A 25,281-nucleotide genomic window follows, 5' to 3' on the forward strand; every position below is an offset into this window, starting at 1 on the left:
GTTTACTTTTCGTACCCCGTCTGGAGATTAACGCCATTCCTAATGCAGCGGCGGCATAGAAAGGTCATCTGCAATCGCGGCTTCCTCCCTTTCGGATCTTCCACAGAAAGTGAGGCTGACGGCTCCGAGCACAGCTGGCCTCGTTTCTTAAAACCATTCACCTGCGCGCAGACCTGGCCCGCGTTCGTGAAGGTACCTCCTGGCCGAATTACAACGAACGCCAGCTGTGCCGCGCCTTCCGTCCCCCGCCCTGCCGGCAGCTCCCAGCCCCGTGCTGCTGCTGGGCTGCGAGCCCGGAGATGGAAGAGAGCCTTCCTAAGTGCCCAGTCCCGGGCTGGAGCCCTTCTTTCTGCCTTCTCTGAGAAACTGCAGAAAGGAGACGTACGGATAAATAGGGAGCCGTCGGGCGGCGTGAGAACGGGACGGGCAGCGCTGCGCACGGGGTGCCGCCAGCCCAGGGAGGAGGCAGGGCGGCCCAGCTGCAGCCCCCGAGCCCCCCTAGGGCTGGTTCTGCTCTATGATACCGGGCTCCAGCAGCAAACCAAAGCAATAAATAAATCCAAGCCTATAACAGCTGGCGGCTGAAGAAGGGTAATTAGGGACTGAAAGCTACTGAAATCAAATTAGAGACTGTCCTGGAAAACAGGGATGGTCGGAGCCAAAGGAACGAAAGGAAGGTGGAGCACAACGGAGTTTTCTATAATTCCCAGAATAGGCACCTTAGCACAAAAGGGCCTTTTCATCCTAGCTTCACAGTCCCTGAGAATTCTGAAACACACTTCTAGCATCAGTGCAATTAACATGTCAAGTAATACAAATCTCAGCAGATAAACATTAAAAAAATGACATTTAACACAGGCAGGAATGTGTCAGACATTTAATCCTTATTGCAGCTCTCCTACTGCAGCCCAGGTCAGGGTTCCAGCTGAACACCGGAGCCAAGGTTGGGCAGGTGAGGGGCAGAAGATGGCAGAGCTGCGCTACCCAGCCCTGAGCAGTTTGTTTCACTGTTGTAAAGGCTGACAAAAGCAACGGTAGATGTTCTGCGAGATTTGGCTGAAATAAACTATTTGCTGTGAGGGCAGAAAATAAACAGAGTCCATCTTAAAAACAAATAACTCAGAAGCAACTGGTAGCAGCCCTCAATAAAATACTAAAGTCAAAGCAAAGCAGAAGGAATGCAGTTTGTCCCAGTGCCCTGTACTTGCACAGCTCTCCCCCTCCTCCTCGCCCAACTATTCTTCAAGTTAACTAACAGAGCTCAACTTTTGTTGAGGCCACGCTGGCACAGAAAAGCACCATTCAATTTAGGCATGTACGTGGACATGTGCCAGACCTTCTTACACTGTCAAAGAAAAAAACCTTACAAAGTCTATATCCATAGGGCGCTGTGGCAATTAGGTGTGAATGCAGAACGATGAAACCAAAAACCTTCCTGGGCAGACTTGCCAATTCTCTCACTGCAAACCCACCGGTACGTCTGCAAGCCCTGCAAGATTAGCATTGCTGAATTTTGAAGTCCAGCCTTCCAGATTCAAGAACAGTAACTTCCTCTCCAATATGTAGATGCTGGGAGGCCTTCTGGTTATAAGATAAACTTTTAAAATATTCTCACTCAAAACCAAAGATTTTATATATATATATATATATATATATTTTTTAAAGCAAAGAACATTTTTTTTATGAGCTTGCAATATCTTGGAGCTCAAATGCTTCTGAATGCTGGGGCTTGGCAATACTGAAGTAACTAATTACCTAAATAAGAGTTATGGATTAGATCCCTGAGGTGATACTGAATTTCCAAATTCTGGCCACAAACACACCATCCATCAGTACCGAACTGCTGACTACATCCCAAAGTTGCCCCTTCCCTCCCCACTTCCTTTTTTAACAGAACTTTAATTTCTTAATTTATCACATTTTTCCTACTGCCAGAAGTAGGCTGAGAACTGTCTTTTCTCTCTTGGAGAAATAAAACACACAGGTAGGAAGTGCTTTAATTTTCTGGAAGACGGGCAGGCACAGGATCTGGGCCAAGTTCTCCTTTTCATTTTCTCCCATTACTCTTAAAAAATTTAAATCAGTAGTGCTGCACTATGGATTGATCTGCTCTCAGAGGCACTAAAACCAAAACAGTTTACAGCTCTGCCTGGAAACATAACATATGGCCCCAGTGATACGTAACACCCATAAACCTAGCCGAGCGACAAGTCACAAGATGAATCGAGAATTCCAGCTAACCATACAGGCAAAAGCACCCACTGCAGCTCTCAGCATCAGACAGCTTCTGTTCACACGGGTACCTTCCACACCAAGGTTGTATTTATTGCTGCTCTAGGGATTCCATGCCACAAATATACAAGGTGAGAGTACTAAAGAACAGCACACCATGATGTGTCACTGAGCCACACTGTGATTATTTTAATGTGGGCAGATGAAAACAAGAATTTTTTCCATCAACGTGCATTTTGTAATCTCTCACCGTTATCATTTCCATCATTTTTAAATGTTTGAAAAATTCCATTGATCCCTTCAGAGCATCCGTACTTGGTCCCAAATTGTTGCATGACTCTCGTAAGACAAAACCACCGTGGCACTCGTAACATTTGAAAGTCCTTTTGCGTTCATATTGCAAGGTTAGAAACAGAGATGAAGCCAGATAGCCTTCATCAGGAAGGAGGCAGCATTCAGGGGGAGGAGGCTTCCATGCATCAGTGCTAAAAAGAAGGTCTAAAGCATCACGGAGCTGAAGACCAATATGACAAAGAAGCCACAGCCACACTCTGCAGTGGGCAACGTTAGGTACGTCAGTGAGTTCAAAGCGTTGTCGTCTGGACACAAACAGCTTCCATCTTGCTACATCTAATATCAGTCGAGTCCATTTCATCCCAGTTGTCACATGACAGGATGAGAACAAGGACAGTCTGGCAACAGCATTGCTTACATTAGAAGTAAAGGACAAAGGAAGCTTCATGTCACCACATATAGGTTGCAGCCGAATGAATGCCCTATGTTTCTGCCTAGCAGCTTCACTTAGGTAAGAATCAACTACATCTTACGGGATTAAAAATAGAAAAAATAACCTCCGGTTTTAAGAAAAAAATTAAGATGTCATTCCTTCATAAATGTAATGCTAACAGCAAGGAAAAAAATCTGATTTAAGGTTAGGACTGTGGCCATAATTTCATACTGTAGCTATTGGAAAGGAAAACAAAGGCACTGCAAAGCATGAAAACCCAGCACTGCTCATCTTTCATTTTTTTTATTCCTCCCCTCCCTGCCCTCAGATTTTCCAGATGATTTGTGCCACGTTTCAAGCTGAACGTTACAATCACTTGCTCAGAAGATCAACGTACAGCATTCTCTCATTCAGAGGGGAAAAATCTGGTTTCTCATTAACGTACAGGACTGATAGATGTCTACGCAATCAACTCATTTTTATGGTCCTTTTCAAACTAATTACTGTCTTCCTCAAACCAAAACCTGAACATGTTTGGTTTCTTCTTTCCTGAAGAGAGAAGCAAGGTTGTTGTGTATGGCATTTATTCCAGAGGAACATATTTGAAACACTTGCATATAGAGAATAAGGCTGCAAAAAGAAAAAAAGAGCCAATCAAGCTGCTTCAGAAACAAGGAGAGCGGAGCTCTTCTCAGTCTTTTAACTACAGAACTCTAACCATGTTCCTCCACCAGCAGCGAAAGGCACACATTAGCTTCAGTGCCTAAAATGAGCTCAGGCAGTAACCGATAGCGCTCCCAGTCACCACAGCTATGGCTCAAAAAATAACCTCTTCAGCTAGTAATTTGGTAGCTTAGAAACAGGAAGCAGCTTTTATATATACATACACACACCTCGAGCATAAACTCTGACATTCATTTGGAGGAAGGCTACCATCACAGCTGGCACTCAGCCCCGGGCTGCCCATGGCCATCTCTGGCCGTTCTGCTCTCAGTCACTCCGATGACTTCCGAGAGCGACTCCACGGCCATGACAAAGAAAGCAAAGGAAGCAAAGAAAGCAAGAGCCTCACAGAGCCATGAGCAGCACGGCCCGAAGTAACGAAAGGCTCAGCCTTGATCAGCGACGTTGCAATCCAACTGCCATTCTTTTTCTGCATAAATTCTCAGGAGTACACAGATACCCACAACAGCAGAAATGGAATTGAAGAAAACTTTTGGTTTTAAAAGCCTTTGGGTCCAAAACCACCACTTTGCTTACACACTCCTCCCGTGTTTGTGCAAAGCACTCCTGCTGCAACACGGGGATCTGCGAGGGAACGGCGCCCAGGGACCAGCAGCCTTCTGTTGCCTGGTGGGGATGAGGGCAGGTGCACAGATCACAGCCCGTACTGACAGCAAAGTCTTGTCAAAGAATTGACAGAGGGTACAAAAAGGTTTTGTGAGGATTTGGAATACATTGCCTGATCTTGCAAATCTCACACATCATGCAGAGAATAGGTGCATGCTGCAAGCTGGATTCCTTGTCAATGTGTTTCTCTTATCTAGAAGAAAACATTTCTGCTGGCAGAGACACGAAGCAATGGAAAATTAAGGGAAATTATGAAACTGAATTTGTCATTCAAGTAAAATAATTTTAAATTAATAATAAGCCAAAAAAGGTTAACAGATGCAGCAAATTATTCTCACTTTCACACATCTTGGCAAACAAAGTAATACCCTTGTCTTTCAATTGCTTCCAAAACATCATTCAGTAGAAAAGTTCCTATAACAAAGGAAGTTGAGACTTTCCAAGCCCAGTGAAACCACGAAAATATTTCTGAAGCGATCAGGGAAAATGCAGCCATTGCTTTTTAGAACCCAACTGCTCTCCTGCTGACAGACATCAGATGGCACTTTGGAATTCAGCAGAGCACTTCAGAGAAGCGAAGCAGGAAGGTGAGGCACTGCTGATGATGAAGATGAGATACTCTGCAAAAGCATCTTGGTGCTAATAGGTGCATTCCCAGCCTGTCTATGTGAAAGTATAAATGGTATATAATTATGTTTTGAAAAACACATCATTTTGTTTGGAAAAGCAAGATAATTCCTTCTTTACCAGACAGGATCCGTCTCAGTCGCTCAGTTCCCTTTTTAAATTTTTAAGTGATCCCTTTGAGATGTGCTTTTCAAACTAGATTTGCTGACATAGTTTCAAACATTTCTCAGATAATGCCTCAGATTTTCAGTGGATTCTGTTGCACGCCAACAGATTTGAGTCTCAAATAGCCTTACTAAGCAGGCGTTAGGTGCTCCCTATACAAATCTCTTCTGGAACAACTTCACAGAAGGATGTATTTGGTCAAATCTTCTTAGTTGTAGCTGAAATTCAGGCTGATATCCCCATTTGTTTATGCATCCATGTTTATGCCATCTAAGGCCTTACAAGAAGTCTGAAGTAAGAGAGAAGCTACAGAAAAACAGGAAAACCAGCAAAGTGTAAGTTCTGACAGGATTACCACTTGATTCCATCTTTCAGAGGCTCTCAAACACTGCACACCACGGCGTCTGCTGCACCAACCCTGTTCTTTTTTAGCTTTGTGCTCTCACATTTCTTCCTGCAAAACTGGAAGCAGGTTCTATGATGTCTCTTGGAGCTTGGCTAATCCCAGGCAGAAAGGCAAACAGGGTTGTAATAAGCCACGCTGTCACTTTGGAAACTGCATTTTGCATTTGAGGCACCTGCAGTAATTCTCCAGCTGAATTCCTGTAAGATGCACTGGCTCAGCAGCACTGCCACCAGCAGTTCTTTGCCCATGAGTTCCCTGCTCCCAGTTCCCAGTACTACTATCAGCAGATGATCCCAACTCTCCTGTAAACCTGGAGGTGCTCCTTTCATACAGATGGGACAATGGTCAGAAAAAAGGAGGCAAAAGCTCCAGCCTCCAAGCTCAACTCAACAGTATCGTTCCCAACACAGTGGAAGCCAGAGGTAGGATCACACCTCATGCATGGAGAGCATCACATTCCTCTAAAAACAGCTGAGTAACAGCTTCTGGCTCCTCCTCATGCTGGGATTCACTGGGACAGCAGTTACCTCTCAGCCCACACCAAGTTCTGTTGCAGAACTCCAGACTCATTCTCCCATGGGAATCGTGTTCCCAAGTCCCCACCCCCTGCATCCTTTGAATAGTTGCAGATACCCAGAATCTGAAACCTGACCCTGGTCATTGCTAGCCATTCACTAAGACTACTCTTACTGTGCTGAATTCGCAAGACTAAACTAATGGCACAGCAACTGTGTGCTCCACAGGCAAAAAGATGGGAGCTTAATTACAAAGGTGGGGAGCTGAGAGCAGTGGCACCAGCATGGGGAATGGGAAATTCCCCTGCAGTGCCAGGGAGCTGTCATGAACCAACAGCTTTGTTGTCTGTACTCAGCCTTACTTGTAAGGCAAATAGTGCACGCCTGTCTCTGTGTTGTCAGTCCCCTAATAATTGCCCAAATGTGTTATATAACAAAGGAAAAAAATGCTCTACAGCCAAGAAGTACCACAAACCAAGCAATTAAATACAACTTTGCACACTAAGCAGGGATGAAACTGCATTCTGTATGAGGTAGGGAGGGAGAGAGAAAAAAGGAAGCTGAGGCTCAGTGCAGCTCACAATCCTATATTTCTTTTCTGCATATGTTCAAACATTCAATACTAATGCACCCATGTTCTTACTGCCAGTATACTGGAAATGGTTTCTAAACTCTAACAGTACACAACACCACACGGAATGGAGAATCTTAAATGTAATGAAACACAGAAGAGTTACTGCTGGGCCCAAACTCTTAGAAAGGTTAATGTGATGGTATTTTCTTAGAAACACAATTTGACCTAATCTTGTGTATATGTGTATGTGCACACATACCTAATTCTCATCGTGAGCTTTCACCTGTTATGTGAAACTGACTCTCAATTCACAAAATACCACTGTGGGCAGAAGTCACAGATACTTCTGATTGACATAAGAGAAGAGTATCGAAGAATATCAATGCTTAATTATGGCCACAGAGTACCTGTCTGTGTACCAATGGGGAATGCAAACATTTTTTGTTCAGCTCCCCAGCTTTGACAGCTTTTCTACAACCCATGAAGCCATGCCAATTTAAACCTCAGGACACAGCCTTGTGTTTAATAAGTTTTGTGTGTCTGATGTTTTATTAAAAAGACAATATTCTTTATTATTAGAAAGTTATGTTCTGGATGGTTAGCCATCCAGTGATAACATCTCAGCTTTGAGCACTCAGCTTCCAATAGTACATGTCCTACACTCACTTTCATATCTTCTCCCTCTCCAACTTCAGTTCCAGTTGTGAAGAGCAGCAGAAGGCTGACTTGAAAAGAAGCAAAATAGAATCAGGAGAATTAAACTAAATCCCTCACACATGAAGAGTATTAAAATTTACCAGGCTTGTAAAAAAAATCATCAGCAAGAGATCTTAATGTGTAGAAGATGCAAGATAGGTGCTACTCACCAGTAACTCAGGGCTTTTTGGCCTATGCCTCCATTTTGTACGTTTTTTTTTTTTTTAAACATTCTTTCAGTGCAAAGTTTAGGGATGCAAATGCAAAGAAATTAAAATGCATCTCTGCTGCTTTTAATGCAACCAAATTTTCACTTCCATAAACTAAGAGAGATGTGCTGCCACGTGGCCCCTAGCACTCATGGCCAGGGCAGGAAACACAGTTAAGAACATAATTAAAAACTAGAAGGATTTTTAGAAGATTTTTATAAACCTGATAAAAGCTCTCTGATTAAAAGCTCGTGAAGTATTACATTTTCACAGTAGAGGAAAGGTTTTCAGTAAGTAACTGATGACCTTTTGTCCACAGGGTTCTCAGCCTTGAAAAGCACTTCACTTGACCACTTCAAAACCTGCAGCACTGCACATATGAACCCTCTGTAGTCTTTCCCTGGAAATCAGAGAGCTGGGGAACACAATTCCAGTTCTGGCTTTGGATCACAGTGCTTCTGCTGAGCTGAGCATCTTCCAAAAGTTAGAGTTAAAACGCCCGAATTCACATCACTGGGTGCACACAGTAATTCAAACCAGTGTTAAATCCACGCAAGTCAGACAAGACAGAGGTTGTATTTAAGCACTTGTTCAACAGCAATTAACAACATGCAGCACTTTGCTCCTGTTCACTGGAAACTGTGCTGGTTACAGCTGGCTGATTATTGCCTGGTGCAGGAAGGGGAGGGGGCACAAACCTCTGCACAGTCTGAAGGTCTGCTGGCGCTGACTTCCACAGAGGGCTGCGAAAACATTCTTTGCCCACTCCTCACTCTAAAAAGATTCTCATTAATATTAATAGATGCATTTCAGCATCATTTAGCACCTCTTATTGTGAGGACAGTATCTCCCAGAAACCCATCCTCTGGGAAAAAAAATCTCATTAAAAAATAATTCCTGCTATTCCTAATTAATACCCGAACAAACCACCTAGGATCCATTTAGAATGTCCAAGAAATCAATTTCTCCCATCAAAACAACTTCAAGATGCTTTTCAGAAAAATCCCTCCCATTTTCTTCATTCAATATCAAGAAGTCTATGCACAAACTTGTGCTGTAGTTGCCACATCCCTGACCTCCATCTGTAGAGCCGATGTTCCTTACGAATGGCCAAAGGTCTGTGCTGTACATGCAAATGTCGACGAGCACACCATGTTCCCATGCTCCATTTGCATATCTAAATTCACACTGAACACACCGAATTCACTCATCAGTACATGGAATGAAAAGTCCCTAAACAGGCTGCCCAGGATGAGGAGCTACTGTTATAGAATAAACTTGAAGTTGGTATCAATAATAATAACAATAATAATGATAAGAATCAATGTTGGAATAAGGCCTTGATTGCTGTCTCCTGAGGGCTTCAGAAAAACTGTTACACATTTGGCACACTGCCCACATCCTCTTTTCCTTTTCTCAAATTGTCCAATAGAAAAAGATCTTATTTCTTAAGAGAAATCTTTACAGAGTGCAAAAAAAATACTGAGGCTGTTACAAAGCTCTCACTACAAAAGTCTTCACTAAAAACCCCTTGGATTCCACTCTGACAACCAAACATGGAAAACTGATGTTCACTTGGAGAGATCATGAAAGATTATTCAGCATTCCCATAACATGGAGATAACCCTCAATTCTTGCCCAAATTCTACACAGAATAACCAGATTGCATACAATCACTTTGACCATCCCAAATGGAAAAGCTCCTACTGGAGTAATATTACACTGTGTCTTACAACATGAAGCTGAACAGGGTGACAGAGATGAGCATCTCTATTGTGGAAGCATCTGACTCATGCATGAGCAATCCCTACAGCCAGCAGAGCATATTATAGTTTTTAATTTGTGTGTTCCTGACAATAGAGTGCAATAAATAATAGGAAAATTGTAATCACTCTACATTCTGCACAAGCCTGAAGGTTTCATCCTTCATTTAATGCCATCTGAAGAATTCTAGTAAATTTGGGAGGAATTTGACCCTCAGTATGCTTCATGAAGATTCCGATAGATAACCACACATTAAATATTAACTGTACATATTTAGCTGACCAACTGTTTTATGTCATTTGGAAGCCACTCAAAAGATTTCAACTGATGGAGCCTCCCACCCCCGATCCCAGAGCAGGGACGCACAGTTGGTGTCACTTCCAGGAGCTGCACTGCCCTAAGAGCCACATAGACCCCAGTGTAACTTCAACTCTTTCATTAAGTTTCCTAGGAATTGGTTAGACCTGCGGCCGTAGCTGCAGAAAACTCACGCTTCATCAGTTCTGTGGGCGAGGCATTTCATTCTGAAGCTATTAATCATGCACTTTGCACAGTCATTCAGAAAAAAAAGAAATGAAGGTGAACTTGTGCCTATATAATTTTTTTTTTTTTAATAGGGAAGGACATCTCCCCCCACCCCCACTAATCACAAGGATAATGGCCTCTCCAGCTTCTACCCGCTGCTGTCACACTTCTAAACCTAACCACTGCAGACTACTCCCTCCACGTGAAGTCCCATACTCAGGCATCTGTATGAACAGAGGCACGGCAGCTGTTAATAGGAACATTATGCTAATGTACATGATGTAAATGCTGGCCTGACTGCAGTTCAGTGCAGGTACAATTGTAGAGCTGCCTGGCACTATTGAGAAGCAACCTTTAGAATCCCCATAGCCCGGAGTCTCTCTGAATTGAACAGTGTTTTCTCAGGAAAGAGACCTTCACAAATGGTGCTGCTGCTTCTGCATGACTTACCTTGCACGTCAGAGTAATTTGCTAGTTTAAGCAATGTAAAGATGGAAGTAGTTTATCGCTGCAGTTAGAGAACACAAATCAGACAGAACAGTATCTGGAAATCTAAAGCTATCACAAAACTTAAGTTTGCATCATTACAAAAATGTCCATCATTCCAATAAGCACAAAACAAATTATGAAGTGCTCCTTACACAACAATAAGACTTCACAGGAGGGAAATTCCTGCTTTTCATGCTGTTCTCCCTATTCAGAGCCCAACTATTTCTAATGGAAATTTTGTTTGCTAATGAGATTATGATTCAGCCGTGTTTTCCAGTCACCAGATCATCACCATACTTACAGCAAGGGCACAGATTTAAAGGAAGCTGTGAAGATCTCCCTTTGGGACGCACACATTTTACCAATATCCCACGAGCTAAGAGGAAGCAGGAGCACCATCTAAGCCAAGGCTTTGAAATCCGAGCTACCAAACTAAGCAATGAAACATCAGCTCTGGGATACCAGAAGACAACTTATGGAACGAGATGCCGATGACAAACAAGATGCACCCGACTTTCTGGAATGGAAAATTCTGCAATAGGTGAACTGTAGCAACAGGTAAGATGAGCAGGCTGTTACCTGCAGTACAAGCTGCTGCCAGGCGGTTGCCAGTGGCTGACCATTGCCAATGTTGCAAATGCTCATGCGGTCTGCGGGCTGGTTGGCACGCTCGAGTTGCAAGGAGACATTGCGCCGCTCTTCCTCGAGTGCACGGGTAAGCCGCTCAAAACGAGCTTCTTGCTCCTTAACAGACGCTAAAATGCTGGCAGCAGACCTGATATCATAGTCATCCATGATTGCTTTCAAATGCTCCTGCCTGTTAACTGACATGGGCAAATGGAGAGGGTTAGGCAAAGGGGTGGGGAGGACACAGGTCAGAGGTTGAGAATAAAAATGCACATTGTTAGTCACTGTACCAAAACAGCATTCACACTAAGAAGCAAGTTCTACTACTCTTTGAAAAGACTTCCCTTCTCATTGATTTGATTTTCAATCTAAAGTAATTAATCCAGTGCTTCTCTATGAAGCAAAAAATACACGCTCACCTTGGACAGACTTGATATTTAATTCCTTTGATCTTTTTGCTAAAATTGCTCGACAGGAATATACATCCCTCTTGCAGAACTAATTTCACTATGCAAATAGTAGCAGACTTGAAAAGAATTATATAAAAAAGACAACTGGGAGGGGTGAGGAATACCACCCTTCTCACTACAGACACCTGGCATGTTGGACTTGAACAGCAAATGAGAAGTCTAATATTTTTGAAGCTAAACTACATAGTACAAAAAACAATTGCATTCATTTTTCCGAGTGAATGGAATCCCCCCAAATTTAGCAGACAGCAGCTGAAAATAGTTTTCCATTTTAAATTACAGGAGTATGCCGTAAGATGAAAGATATTTTTAAATACAGACAGTGCAATTGCAGTTGAAATGTGCTTGATGATTTCAGCATGGGAGCCAATGAAGCAGTCCTTCATGCAGCTGTTCACTATAATGATGTAAATGAAAAAGCCCAAATCAAACATCTTCAATGGAAAACACACAGGATAGCTTGTCTTTCAGTGCAGGAAAAAGAATTCAGAGAAGAACTGGATGTGTGATATATGTCCTGCTTTCTGTCTTCACTAGAGTTATGAAGAATTTCATTTAAAACTATTTCCACCTGTATGGCACACGGAGCAAAACTCCTCTTCAATTCCACAGATCTATCATTTGAACATCAGTTAAGATGTTTTCATTTCCAGCAACAGAACATAAGCATTAAGTGGTGGCTTCAGTGGAATCCTTTTCACTAAAGCTGAACTAGTAATTAACTTACTACTGCATGCTAGTAAAATACCTGCAGCTTTTTGGAGCAGAGTACACAGGTACAATTTTCTTCAGGTCCTGTAATCCAAGTGAATTTTATACCAATTTTATGCCAAGAGTTACACTACCTAGAAAGGGCCTCTCCATGTGTATCAGAAGCAACGCTTCCTCTCACCAGACAGATTCTTTGTTTTCCCCATCTATCAACAGTTAACACGAGCACTGGTGATACCCAAGCTTGGCTTCCAGAAGTTGAGCATTTCATCACTGTGCATGAATTGAATTGATGCTTTTTTCATATCCAGTACATCTATCAGGTCTTTTTCCTCTGTTGAATCTATAGCAGCTAATAACAACGTTCTGCAGTATTCCCAAAAGAGAGGTATTAGTGAGTGTAGCTACACTGCCTGTTATCACATAAGCTTGCTGGAAACTTATAAATAACTTTGAGGTTTCTCTTCTCCTGAAGTCATCCAGAAGGCCCACAAGACACTGAAGCAGAAGTAATGGACTAAAAATCCACAGTAGATACTTTGATTTCATAGGAAACAGCGTGTCAATAACTGTGGTTCAATGTTAGCTCCTAAAAAGTTGTTTTTGAAAGGAATCTGAGTGTTAAGAAATCATGTTGGAAAATGTAAGGACTACTATGCATTAATTTCACAATGTTTGCCATCATGATTTCAGTTCCTCAAGCTTTCAGCTCAGTAAGCAAAAGTGTAATATAATAGAAAGACTGTTCTTACTTATGTACTGGATTTAAATCCTGTTGATATCCTGAAGGAAAACCAAAAACCAAAGGGTTTCCAGATGCCGCACGCTGGTCAAACATAGACCATGCTGTCAACTTCAGGGATCCTCCACTAAGAATCTTACTTTGCAATGCTGGTTTATTAAAAGCCCATAAAACCATCAGAGGGCATGAAGGTTTCTGCAAAGGAGAATCACCATCCAACAGGACGGTGAACTTGCACGAAGTCCATGCAAGGCAGGACAGCACTGCAAGACTCACCTGCTACACCTCAGCAAGATTTAGTCCCAGCACAGCTTACACATAAATACAGCCATGCTTCCTGGACCTAAGCTGTCTGATGTGCAGCCAACTTGCAAATATCAACTTCTGTGCTTCCCTACTTTGCACAGATGGAGCCAGCTCTGCCTCCCAGCAGTACAGACATGCTCACAGATTCCTCAAGAGTTTCATCCTGGATGTATTCGTCCTGGATGTTGAGATGAAAGTCAGAAATCCAACGCAGGATGAAACTTTTCTGTCCTAAGTTAAACAACTGGCTTATGTGTCATAATGATAAGCCCACATACACGTAACAGAAGGAAGCAGAATCAAACTATAGGAGTCCTAAGCATTCCTCCAGGTTTTTCATCAGGAAAAGGTCAGAACTGAGCTCTAGTGGAAAGTAATCACTGTAGAGCTCATAGAGCTCATCAAATATGCCGTAACAATTTACTGCATTTCTTCATAGAGACAAGAGTTCCATCTTAAAAGCAAAAAAGCACTAAAAATTATTCAGCCTCAGGTTAAGCTTCATTTTAAGGATTTAAAAGACTCTATTTTAAAAAAAAGATACCTGAACCTCACCTGAGAACATATAACTGCAAGTTTCCTTTAGGACCCTCAGATTACACAGGGAATTCATTGTCTGCAGCTAAAACCACTTTTTCCTCATATGTGACCATGATAAGAGATAGCCATTCTCTTTTGGAGCCCCGTGAGCTGGATAGGTCTATGGACTAAATTCAAAACATGAACTATTAGGACTGTGGGAAGAATACAAGATGTCAACTACAGTAACTAAATTCACAAAACAGACTCCCTTTAAAATATATATTGAAAGTTTCTGTTCTAAGGAAAGGCATTAGCAAGAGCAGCATGTGAAACTGTGCAGCTCTCCTCTACTACAGATTCTGAAGCAGTAACAGCTTGAATGATTGAAGCTACATCTGATGGCTCAGCTAATGTATAACTTTCAAGTCACTTTCTCAGAATGGACAGAGATCCCATTCTGAAAATTCGTAATGAGCTGTAAGAACTTGATGCCACACATGAGAGATCCTAGAAACTTTGGGTTCTCTAAATGGTACAAATCTCTTGAGAGCTATAGAGATCTCCATGCAGAAAACGAAACATTAACCTCCTTCCAGCAATAGATGTGGAGCTTCTTTTCTCTGCACATAAGGCTGAAAATAAACATGTATTTTCAGATGTACAATTAGTGACCATAAAATTCCTAATTGCTATGCAGAAACAGCAGCAGGACCAGTAATGCCTTTTAAGAACAATTGGACTGGCTTCTGCATTTCAAATGATTTATAAGCAGATAAAGATTTGTTTGCTGTTGATTGCACTCCCAGTTATTTACTCAGGGTTTCAACAATTTACATTATCAGCAGTCTAGACTATAGACTAGAGGAGGAAAATAGAAGTACTGACTCATGAGTTACTCAGGCCGCCACCAGCAATTTGCTGCAATTTGTGACTAAATTAAAGTGCACTGAAAAGCCTATGACTAAATGAAAATATTAGACCTATAGCAGCCAGGTAAAGTATATTCCTTAGGCTGCACTTCTAAAAACAGCAAACACTTTCCTACAAGGTGTCAAAGGCTACGCTGACAGCAGCAAATCCTCTCCCACCTGCCTATGTGACTCTAAATAGATTATTGTGCTGTGTTAGAGTTGAAGCCAAGTAAGAGGTTCTATTTTTTCTGACTGTTCACGTGAAGAACTAATGCACCAAATGGCCACCTATGGGTCAATACAGCTTAAGTGTTCAAAAGGGATGAAAATCATCCTTGTGCAAAGAGGCAAAAAATGGGCAGCCCATACACTGCCAATGCCCCAGCTCACGCTCAAGTTTGAAGGATCTTGGAGATACTGGTATGCCCAGGGTCAGTTGGTCCTCTGCACATCAATTTTGGTAATACAGAATGTAGCTGATAGTAACTGTCAAAGAGCTCTTGAGATAGAGGTATCAGTTTCTCTGAGATTTGTGCATCTAAATTGAGCATCCTTGAGAACCTCGAATCCCAGCACTGCTCAGAATGTTCTGCCTTGCTAAAGCAATTGCATACTAGAGTGAGCTGTGCTTGAAGAGAGCAGCCCACCAGAGCATTGCAGAACCTTCTCTTGGGGAAAGGGAAGTGCCTCTCAAGGCACAAAGGAAATGTCTCAGCTCCAATAGTCCAAATACTGAGCACTGCTATTGCACAGGACAGACCAGTTTAAGTCCTCTGGGTCCTGCTAGCAAGAAATGGTACTGTGATGAGCAACAAGAAGCCTGTACATACAGCACATTGATAGCTGTAGCAACAAACATGAAAGCCTGTAAGCATGCATGGAAACAGTTGCTATGTGCTTCTACACAGAGGAAAACCATCAGCTTAAAAGCAAAAGTGGGGCTAAAATAATTTGTGAAACTGAAGCATAGCACATGCTAATTATGTTTTCACCCTGAAGTGCTACAAGAGATGAGCAGCACAAAATGACTGTTATCACCCATGCCAGATCACGAAGCATGCAGAGAAAACCAAGCAAGATACACACCAAGTGGATTACTGGGGTCTGAATGTCAGAGATGCTGTGACATCACTCGCTAAGACTAGGAAAGTATCGACAAAGTAGGACAGCAGCCTCAAGCAGAACCAGCTATAAGAGAGGAAAGAGAAGAAAGAGTTAGTTAATAAGGTATTACAGCCTCTTCTGCATACAGTCACTTCCTAGGTTCTCCTTAGCATATTGTATAATTTATTTATAATACTATTTTGCTCCTAACGTGGAAGAAAAAGAAAGAAACAAAGGAAATTCAAAGGAGGCAATCTCGAGACTGCTGTAGACTACAACATAATATCAAAAAAGGTTTGAGATCTGTTATCAGCAGTCAATACCTGCAATTCCCCAGTCTGCTGAACTGGGGCAGACTAAACTGGAGCACTGAGTTTGAACATTACAGAACTGGATGTTGTAGCCAAACATTTTACAACACAGAAATCTAACGTGACACCCTTTAATTAACAGCAATTATCTAGGCACACAACTTCGGCCTCGTTTTTGATGTATGAGCCTCCAAACAGTGCAGGATTGTTTCATGGATACCAGTCAGAGGGGGTAGATTTCTTTCTATAAAAATGCACACAGCACAGTAGTTTAAAGTCACTTTCTTTAGCCTGTTTGTAAGCCAATCCTATAGGAAAACCAAGTGAAAGTAGGCTCTTGGATGTTAGGTCTTTTATTTAACTTGGTAAATCTGACCTGTTTAGTCATAAAACACTTAGCACCACGCTTCTCTGGGTCACTGGTTGCAAATATAGTACCTGTTTTTGCTGGATAATGTAGAGAACAGAATCCATTTCACAAAGGCTTGGTTCCACGAAGCAGCATATCCAGTTTTAAGCTACAACCACGCAGAAATGCAGCAACCGCACGGCATGAAGTACAGAGCCAGTACAAACTTACTTTGCTGGTTCAAATATTTCAGAACACTTTCAAGGAGTAATTTTGCCCCAGCAGATTTCATGCTTGACCAGGTACCGTCTGCCTTCTTGAAGCCAGCATAAACACCATTTCACATCTTTCTGCCAAATTACCAGAAATAGGATCCTTTCTTTGCATTGATTCGGTCTCAAAGGGCAAGGAATTGCCATGTGAAAGAGAAACAACTCATTTTTCTTAACTAAAGAAAGTAAATGCTGTGCTCAGAACTTACTAGATAGAATGAAACTGGCGAGGATATGCCCAAACATGAAAGCAAGGAGGCAGAGCGAGAGAAACACTAACGCTGAAGTAAATGACCAGGAGGAATAAATTAAGCATAATTCAGTTTCTACAGACAGAAGAGCAATACTTTGCAAAAACAAACACATTGCATGTAACAATTTTCAAATAAACTGCTTCTCAGACCTGATGGTGAAATTTGTCCTGAGCGCGGCTCTTCCCACTGCTGCTCTGGTTGAGGGAGCTCTAATTTGACCCTTACGTGACAACCTCCACCAATGAATAGCAATGAGGAATTCACAAAGAAAGCTATTTCAATATAGTTCTCTCATAGGCACAGACAGACACGCTGTGTTGGCACCAAAAGAAACAAAAAAGCTGGTCAGGGCTTTTTTTTATAATTCTTAGGACAGAAGCAGTCTGTGAAACAAGGCTTCCGCTAGGGAGAAGGCAAGAGGAGAGGAAATGCTCGAACTCTAAGAAGGAACTTCAGATCTTAAAAGCGTAGCAATGAACACCAGCTTGCCAGTTCTATCACTGCAGAAAAATGTCTGCATAAAATATTTGAGCATTACATCAGTAAGAGATTTCACCCAGACACCCAGCAGGAATCATTTCACAGAAACAACCTGCAGAGTTACAGAACAAACCACACTCTGGGCTTGGCAACGTGCACAAAACCACATATACATACTTACACTAAAATATATAAATGTTGTATTAATATTTTGTCATAGATAGTATGTTATATAAATTATACTAATATATATGTTTAAATATATGGAAATGTAGGATACATATATAAAAACTATACTAATTCAAAGCACTTCTTGCATCATCACACCTGTACTTACGATCCCATGCAGAAAGAAGTGCACTGAACAAAGTCCTCCCAGTACAGACACAAGCCTGCTGGCAAAGTTGCATTTTGGATCACAACTTCAGTTTGCAAGAACAAAGCTAATTCTACAGTTGTACCAACACCTACCACTATCAGCAGATATCTGCAGTGAGACTTCCACCTTAATGTGCCACTTACATGCAGACCTGCTAGCTAATCTCTCCTGATTCACCAGTGCAATTTAAATGACACCAGCCATTTCCTTCCTATGGACTGCCTTGAAAAATGACTCCTCACTTCATAGCAACACATTACCTCAAATTCTTCTGGATTTTCTTCCAAAATCCCATGAAGTGTTTTCAGGGCACAGCAGGCCCCCATAGCATTAATTATACAGTCACTCTGTCTCCCTAGTAAGATACGCTTCTATTGCTACAGCATGCTCCCAAAGGGAGAGGAAAATAAATTAGAGAAGTACAAAACACCCCTATAACTACATGCATATAATAGCATAAATAATTCAGAAGACCATTATACAAAAATCACCCTTGTAAAGATATTTCAATATGAAGGAAAAGTTTTAGCTTATGAGTAGTTCTACCCCAAGGTTCCATTTCATTCTGGAATTTATCATTTATAGACCAGAAGAGCGTGACAGCACCTTCCTGAAGCACAGCCCTTGCTCCTCCAGCCCTCAGAACTTGTCTGCACTGAGTAAGCCTAAGTCTTCAATCACAGAGCATTCGTTATGCCACACTTCCCTCGAAGATCAGCGTTGGTGTTAATTAAGCATAAAACAGCACAGCAAAGTGGTGCTGTGTTCGCTCACACTAAGTGTCCACCCTAAGGTTTAATGGAGTATGTGATGGACTGAGTTCACGCTGCGCACTGCAAATTCTCTGCACAAATACCTCCTCCCCCCACATTTCCACATGAGTATTTAGGTGAAACAGTTTTTTAAAAGTCACATACATATCAAAAGATGGGACAATGCAGAGATGGCTGCATTTGGACTTTGGTACAAGTCTGCGGAATGCGAATGTGACAGCTCCAATCCCCTGCTATTGTTCCACCTCAATAAGTGCTAATTCCACCAAACTCAGTCAGGACCATGAAAGCACAGGCATCATTCATTTTTTTCACTGCCATCATAAAAAGAATCACTGGTTTGCAGAACTTAATTTCCATTTACCTACTTTACTCAGGTAGCATTTGGGAAACAGCACTTTATTCCCCCATATCAAGAAGCCAGCCCTGTAACACAAATAGCATATCTGCTACTTCTCAAACCTCTGACTCATTTTCTTCATGGCTTGAAATTCTGCAAGTCTGATTGCTACTGGCTTGATTCGTTCACAGGCCAATCGCTTTAACACCCTCTAACACATGCCAGTGCAGCCTAAAACAGCTGCACGTCATTGATTTTTCAAAGGTCTCCCCCACTGAAATCAATAAGCAGCTCTACTTAAAAAAAAAAATGGATTGCACTTTGTGTCCCCTTTCCGATTCATGTATATTCAGGTTTCAAAGCATTCTCACAGCTGCTGTTAGCAGAGCTGTAGCTATGAGCTGCAGCACTGCCCCTGACTGCAGTCTGACTCCCATTGCTGTGCGGTTTGCTGGTCCCTCCACAGCGAGCAGAACCAACCTGCACTGTCTGCATCAACTTTAAGCTAGCAAAAGCTCCTCCAGAAAGCAGAAAATTTCAGTAGAAGATTGCCATTTTATTGAAGTACTGCCTTCCACACAGCCAGAACGAAACTCTCCAGCAGTGCAGCTTACATGAATGCACGATTCCAGGTGCTGCAGTAACTGCCAGTGCACTGGCACTGCTACCTGCACTGGACAATATTGACAGACCTGGTCTCATCTCATTTTCAACAGAAAGACTTCCTTACCGTGCTGTACTGCCTTGCTGGGCTATACTGCAAGCAATGCCACCAAAAATCAATATGTCTATTGTCAGGGGCTATTTCAATGAAAAAGAGAAATCTAAAACAAAAGCAGTGCATTTCATAACTTCACTCTCCAGTCCTTTTTTTAGGCTTGCCTCCATTCATGCAAAGTCATATTTGGCCATAGATAAGTCAATCACATGAACAAACTGCAATAGCATTATGAATTTATTTATTTTTTTAACACAGAATATTTAAAAGATTTCACTGCACAATTCAATCCTATCCTCATTTTTCCTGGCCCCCAGATGTTTTGCACTTTGGTAAAAGTGCTGCCATTATGAGAGAAAGGCTACAGAAAGCAACACAACCCAGAGCGTCTGCATGCTGCCTACAGCTGAGAACTGCTGTGTTTACAGCCACTGCATCTCCATTTTCTGAAGTGCAGGAACAGATGCAGTGGTAGGCAGCAGTTTCCATAGCCAGACCGGTTTCTCACTGATAAAAAGGAACAAGTGAAATACTACAGTAAGGCTGGAAAATCCTGCAGATGGTTATGATCCTTTCACAGAAGATATTGTTGTGGTATCTCCTAACACAGACAAAATAACAAAATGGCAAAGCAGCAAAGCTCTGCGGTTAAGCTGAATAGCAGCCTGCTTTATCTCTTCCAAATGCTCCAGTAGCAGTGGCAGCAGGCAGCACGCTGCAGCAGCTGACACTGGGAAATGGTCCTTCATTGCAGCTGAGAGGAAAAATTAAACGTGACCCCACAAAGCGGTGAGCACCTAAAGCTCAGCAACAGATGTGCCAAATGACTTATCCCAAGCAGGAGGAGGTAACTGATGTTATAAATAGTGCTCTGAATTAAAAAAAGAAAAAAGGCCAGAGCCACAAAACCCACTCCCAAACAGATAAGTCTTACATCCAAAGCACACTGTGCAGCTTCACTTAGGAACTATTTTCCTTTAGAATGTGGGCTTGGGTGTTCTACATGTAGATTAACACAGAGATAATTTGATTTCAGGCTACTGAGAGATTTCCTTCCTTTCATGTTTCAGAACAGGGCTGCAAGCAGCTAAATGAGATCTGTAGATTACAGTAGAAGAAAGGCCAATAGAACTGCACAGCTACATTCCTGGGTAATAACCAATGTTCAGTAATCCAGGGCTCCAGTCTCAAGGTTTATAAATGCATTTCCCATTAGCGCTTTTAAGATTAACGCAAATAAATGCATTAAAAGGAAACAGATCTTCTAACCTATCTGAATCAAACACTTTACATTTTACTCCAATAAACAATCTGTCACTGCCAGGGAACAAAATAATCACAACTCATGTTTAGAGCAAGCATCTTTCCTGTGGTTTTCCTATGGCTTCAGGAGGAGAACAAAGAGCAAACCTCTCCCTCCTTCCTTCTGAACATGCATCTTGTTTAACTCTCACTGTCGTGTCTGGTGGGTTGTGTAGCTGCTGCGTCACCCAGAAGGGAACTGAACATATTGGTATGGACAGGAAGGATGAAGCGTCAACATTCATGTTTAATTCTTGCAGCCACTACATCAAATGAATTTTATTAGCTGCTTACCAATCAATCCTACTGCATTACTCACTTGTATTTCAACCTCTCATTAAAACCAGCCAGATTTAGACCCCACGTTGCTTTAAATCAGGACCAGTATCAATGAAAAGGAGATTAAAGCAATATGAAAAGAGGGATGGAACAGAATGAGGCCCACTAGCTCTAATTCTCTCCAGTAGCATCTGTCTTATTCTAAATCAAGTGGTGTTTTTTTCTACCAAGCTAAATGTGGAAGCCTGAGGCACAAAGTAAACCTACTCAGAGCAGAACTGTAGATCTGCTTTCTGCAGTTGTATGTGCAGATAAAGATGGCTCAGATAGACCCTCTGCTGTCTCAGCATCTGTAAATTTAAAATGCAATCTGAGTTCATTTTACCCTCATAAGTTTAGGATGAAATGCAAGTTTGTCATGGTTAACACCACAGCTGTTTTAGACCTACAAGACAATCATGCATCTGGGAACTGATAAATAATATCTGAGCAAAATAGAAGCACTGAGCTCATCTTGTGTCATGGATGGTCATTCAGTTAATGCATAAACATATAAGGGCAGGAAAAACAGATACATTTTAATGACAGTCTCAAAGAAACTCATCATTCCATGTGGTGGATTTTGGCAAGTAACATCTCCAACGCTGCCAGCAAAACAGCTTTTGTTACACATTGCAAAACGTCCCCTCCAGAGCCTTGCTGTTTGAGGGGCAGAAACAATGCCGTGAGAAATGCCCATTTACACCTCTGCTTTCAGGTGCAAGGCATTGTTTCATCTTCAGAGTAGGAATCTTGTGTCACCCAGAAGCATTTTCTGTTCTATCAGCCAAGCATGTTGTCTTCTTCAGGGTTATACTAGCAGCCAAAATAGCCTTCAGAGAATAACGTTCAGCACATGACTTGTTCATATCACTGGGTAAGTCAAGAAGCCATAGTAACCCCACTGATGGTCACATTCGAATGTTCTGCACTCATTCAGTGCTTTCACTTGCGTGGAATAGAAGTGCAGCGTTTGTTACATTCATCTGTTTGTTAGTAAAGATTTTTGACACCACTGCAAGTAACAATTCTCACAATTAAGATTTGACTATTTGCTATACGAGTTTTACTTTAAAAAAAGCAAAACACATTGGTTTATAACTACAAACATTTGAACATCTCAAGTTTTCCCTGACAGGCCTGCCTCCCAGGCTCACTTCCTTTTAGCAAAACTTCAGCTACAGTAATTTGACCATCTCTCATATCACTAAGAAAAAAACACAAGCATGTGCTTCTTCCAGTAGTGGCCCAGAAGACAGAGCCAAACAATTTGCTATCAGTCAGCAGCCCCTCAGCTGCCAGCACAGTGCAGACAGAGGTGCTAGATGTCTCTTCAGCTTTGCATGCAGCTCAAAGGCTGCAGAGGTCACCACAACCTTGCTATCACTGACTTATCAACACTCATACTGAACCTCAAGGGATTTCCCTCTTTCCCGTTCCTCCTTTCCTGCCTATAAAATCTGCTCCAAATTTGCCTTATCACAAGACTTTATCTAGACTCCATTTAGACTACTACTCTTGTGCTGATGCACCTCTTGAATCTGCAGTTCAGAACAACAAAAGGAAACTTCATGCTTTTGCTGTTGGCATCCAAGCAAAATGAAAGTGAGTTTCTGAGACAAAGAGATCAAAGGTAATGTAATATCTACTTCCCAGAAGTTGAATTCAAGTCTTACAAGACAGCCCTAATTACAGACATACCCTAGTTTCCCCAACACTTAGATTCCAAACACCTTTATCACTAGATTCTATCCCATCATAGCAAAGAAGAACCAAAGAGCCTTAAAAGCAATCAGTCACAGGAGAAGTGGTACAGATAACTCCTCAATGGCATGCTGAATAAGTAAAGATTTTCCTTCTGTTCTCCTAATTCAAGACAAGAAATCCAGCAGTTACAACTGAACACTCTGGTACCAGACATGGAAAAGTACTGATAGCAGAGGCAGTACAAATCTCTGCATTCGATTATTCTCTAAAATAGCAGAAACAGTTGTGCACCTTGGCCTCAAAGCCTTTCAAGTGCTGCACTTAAAGGTCCTTCTGTTTGTGGCCTGGTGGCACACAGACTCAAGGAAGCATGCCCCTGAACTGTGGCATGAGGTTGACGCTGATCTAAAAACCAGTAGGAACTGGGAAAAGTACTGGTTTAGGGACACCAATATCAACTGTCACTTGGAAAGATTACTTTCTTTCAGATAGCCATAGTTAGATATTGACTTCATTCCTTTCAAGGCAATTCTACTTTAGTATCTTTGACTAAATCTTAATGCTTTTTGTAGCTTATGTTGCCAATCAGTAATATTTCCTCTTTCCAGGTATGCACTTGTCACAACTGCCTAATTACACTTATTTGGATGCAGAAATACTTCTTCCAGATCATTAAGTATCTGCTCCAAGAGACAACTTTCTATTCAAATATCCCTTTTTAATAAACATTTTGCTGGTGACTGCTGAGTGGGCAAAATAATAGAGTTTTGCTTTAACCGTTTATCCACTTCAAAAATTTAAACAAGTTTCTTCTATTATATTGAAATCCTGCACTGTGTAAGGAAGAATGCCTTCCAGCTACAGCACTTCCAACTTACTTTATTAAGATTCTGTAAGCAAGAGATAAGTAGCAAACAGTTCAAACAGCAAGAGCAATGTAATCTCTGCTCAGAATCCTCCCCACAGAGTCCAGAAATGGGCCATATACACACCTTCAGTTTTGACATTTATAAAGGTGATAACATTTAATGTAAAAGTAATTAAAAGAATAAAACTAACTTTATTAAAAAAGTAACATGATACTTCTAGTTCAAAGGATTATTTTTTAAAAGAACACTTGGTTAAAACCATAATCTACCTATACTGAGAAAAATCAAATGCTACACAGAAGGGAATGATATTTCAGGAAAGCAAACAAAAGAACTGCAATATTTAATCCTATCATTCACCACTGCAGCCCCAGGTTTAAAACAGGCACAAAGTTGGAGGTGAATTTGCAGCAGCCAAAAATGCTCGTGGTCATCGTGTAAGCAACCAGAGGATGGGCGTTTTGATCTCAAGCAAGGCAGAGTGTGAACAGAGAGAGAAAGACATCTGTAAGTGTGACTTACTGCAGAAAGAGGAGTGCAAACAGACATCAGTCTAGCTTGTTCAGATAGACAGACACTTCAGGAGAGGAGAACAAGCTGCAAGAAGCAGGTCAGTCCTCCTGCTGTAAAAGCAGCTGTAGGAAGAAGACCCACAGTAGGAGACACCTCCTGCTCTGTGAGGGTTGGAATGGAACTAAGTGAGATTTGGACGACAGAAGAGGAGAAACAAGGATCAGAGATGGTGTGAAGTCAAATAAACAAGCAGTTGTCATTCACCTTGTCAGTAATCAAAGAAATTTTCTCACCTAGCACTTGAATTTTACTCTCATCAGTGCCTGAGCTCTGAACGCAAAGCAGAATTACAAAGGTTCCAGTCTAGGTACCACATTTTTAATACCTGCCTTCAATAGTCTACAAACTGATGCATTTCCAAGAGGTGTAAAAAAAAAAAAGACAAAAAACAAAGTGTAATGTCTTAACATACACAGAAACAAAGCAACAAACTACTGAAGAGACACTCGGTAAGCAACTGAAGAAATGCAATACCTTTTACGGTGTTCTTTTCTTGCAGAGGCTTTACAACAGGAATTCTGCCTTGATTTGATGATAATTCTGTCAGAGAAACAAAGAAAGAAAAAAAAGACATTAAATCTGGGGAGAATAGGAAGAAAGGGGTATATTTAGATAACCAATACTGTTCACATTGTACAGGGGAAATCTGTTAGTTTTGTCTTTACTTGATTTCCATTCCTGAGTCATGCTGGCATTGAGGACTCTTGTGTTACTTCAGGCATCTATCCCACCATCACCTGAGACCCCCACAGATCCCATACAACTGGAGTACAGAAAGTAAGCTCGATAGGAAGTGTTCTTTAGCTTCCAATCCTCTTGATTTCTGTCCCAGTACCAAGATTCCATGCATCAAATAATTCCAAACATAGGACTTAATTCAAAGTACATTTAATTTGCCACTGATTCATAGCAAAAAATGATTCCTTCATAAGCACACATCACAGCATTTTCAGTCATTCAGGCC

General features: G+C 41.6%; 1 protein-coding gene across 7 annotated transcripts in view; it reads right to left on the minus strand.

Annotated features, from left to right (window-relative positions):
* The window catches only part of ARVCF (ARVCF delta catenin family member), a 219,420-nt gene that overhangs the window by 129,867 nt on the left and 64,272 nt on the right, over window positions 1-25,281 (minus strand). For 3 of the 7 annotated variants that reach the window (XM_031555925.1, XM_031555923.1, XM_031555924.1), the window contains exons 2-4: window positions 24,792-24,857; window positions 15,655-15,756; window positions 10,859-11,103 (exon numbers count right to left, since the gene is read on the minus strand). In XM_031555925.1, the coding sequence (XP_031411785.1) occupies window positions 10,859-11,074 (216 nt within the window). In that variant the 5' untranslated portion in view covers window positions 11,075-11,103; window positions 15,655-15,756; window positions 24,792-24,857. Of the gene's footprint in view, window positions 1-15; window positions 792-10,858; window positions 11,104-15,654; window positions 15,757-24,791; window positions 24,858-25,281 lie in introns of those variants that run through there. The other 4 variants (XM_010719984.3, XM_031555926.1, XM_010719983.3 and 1 more) reach the window with 3 other exon arrangements.

Source organism: Meleagris gallopavo, chromosome 17 (assembly GCF_000146605.3).
Source record: "Meleagris gallopavo isolate NT-WF06-2002-E0010 breed Aviagen turkey brand Nicholas breeding stock chromosome 17, Turkey_5.1, whole genome shotgun sequence".
NCBI classification, from domain to species: Eukaryota; Metazoa; Chordata; class Aves; order Galliformes; family Phasianidae; genus Meleagris; species Meleagris gallopavo.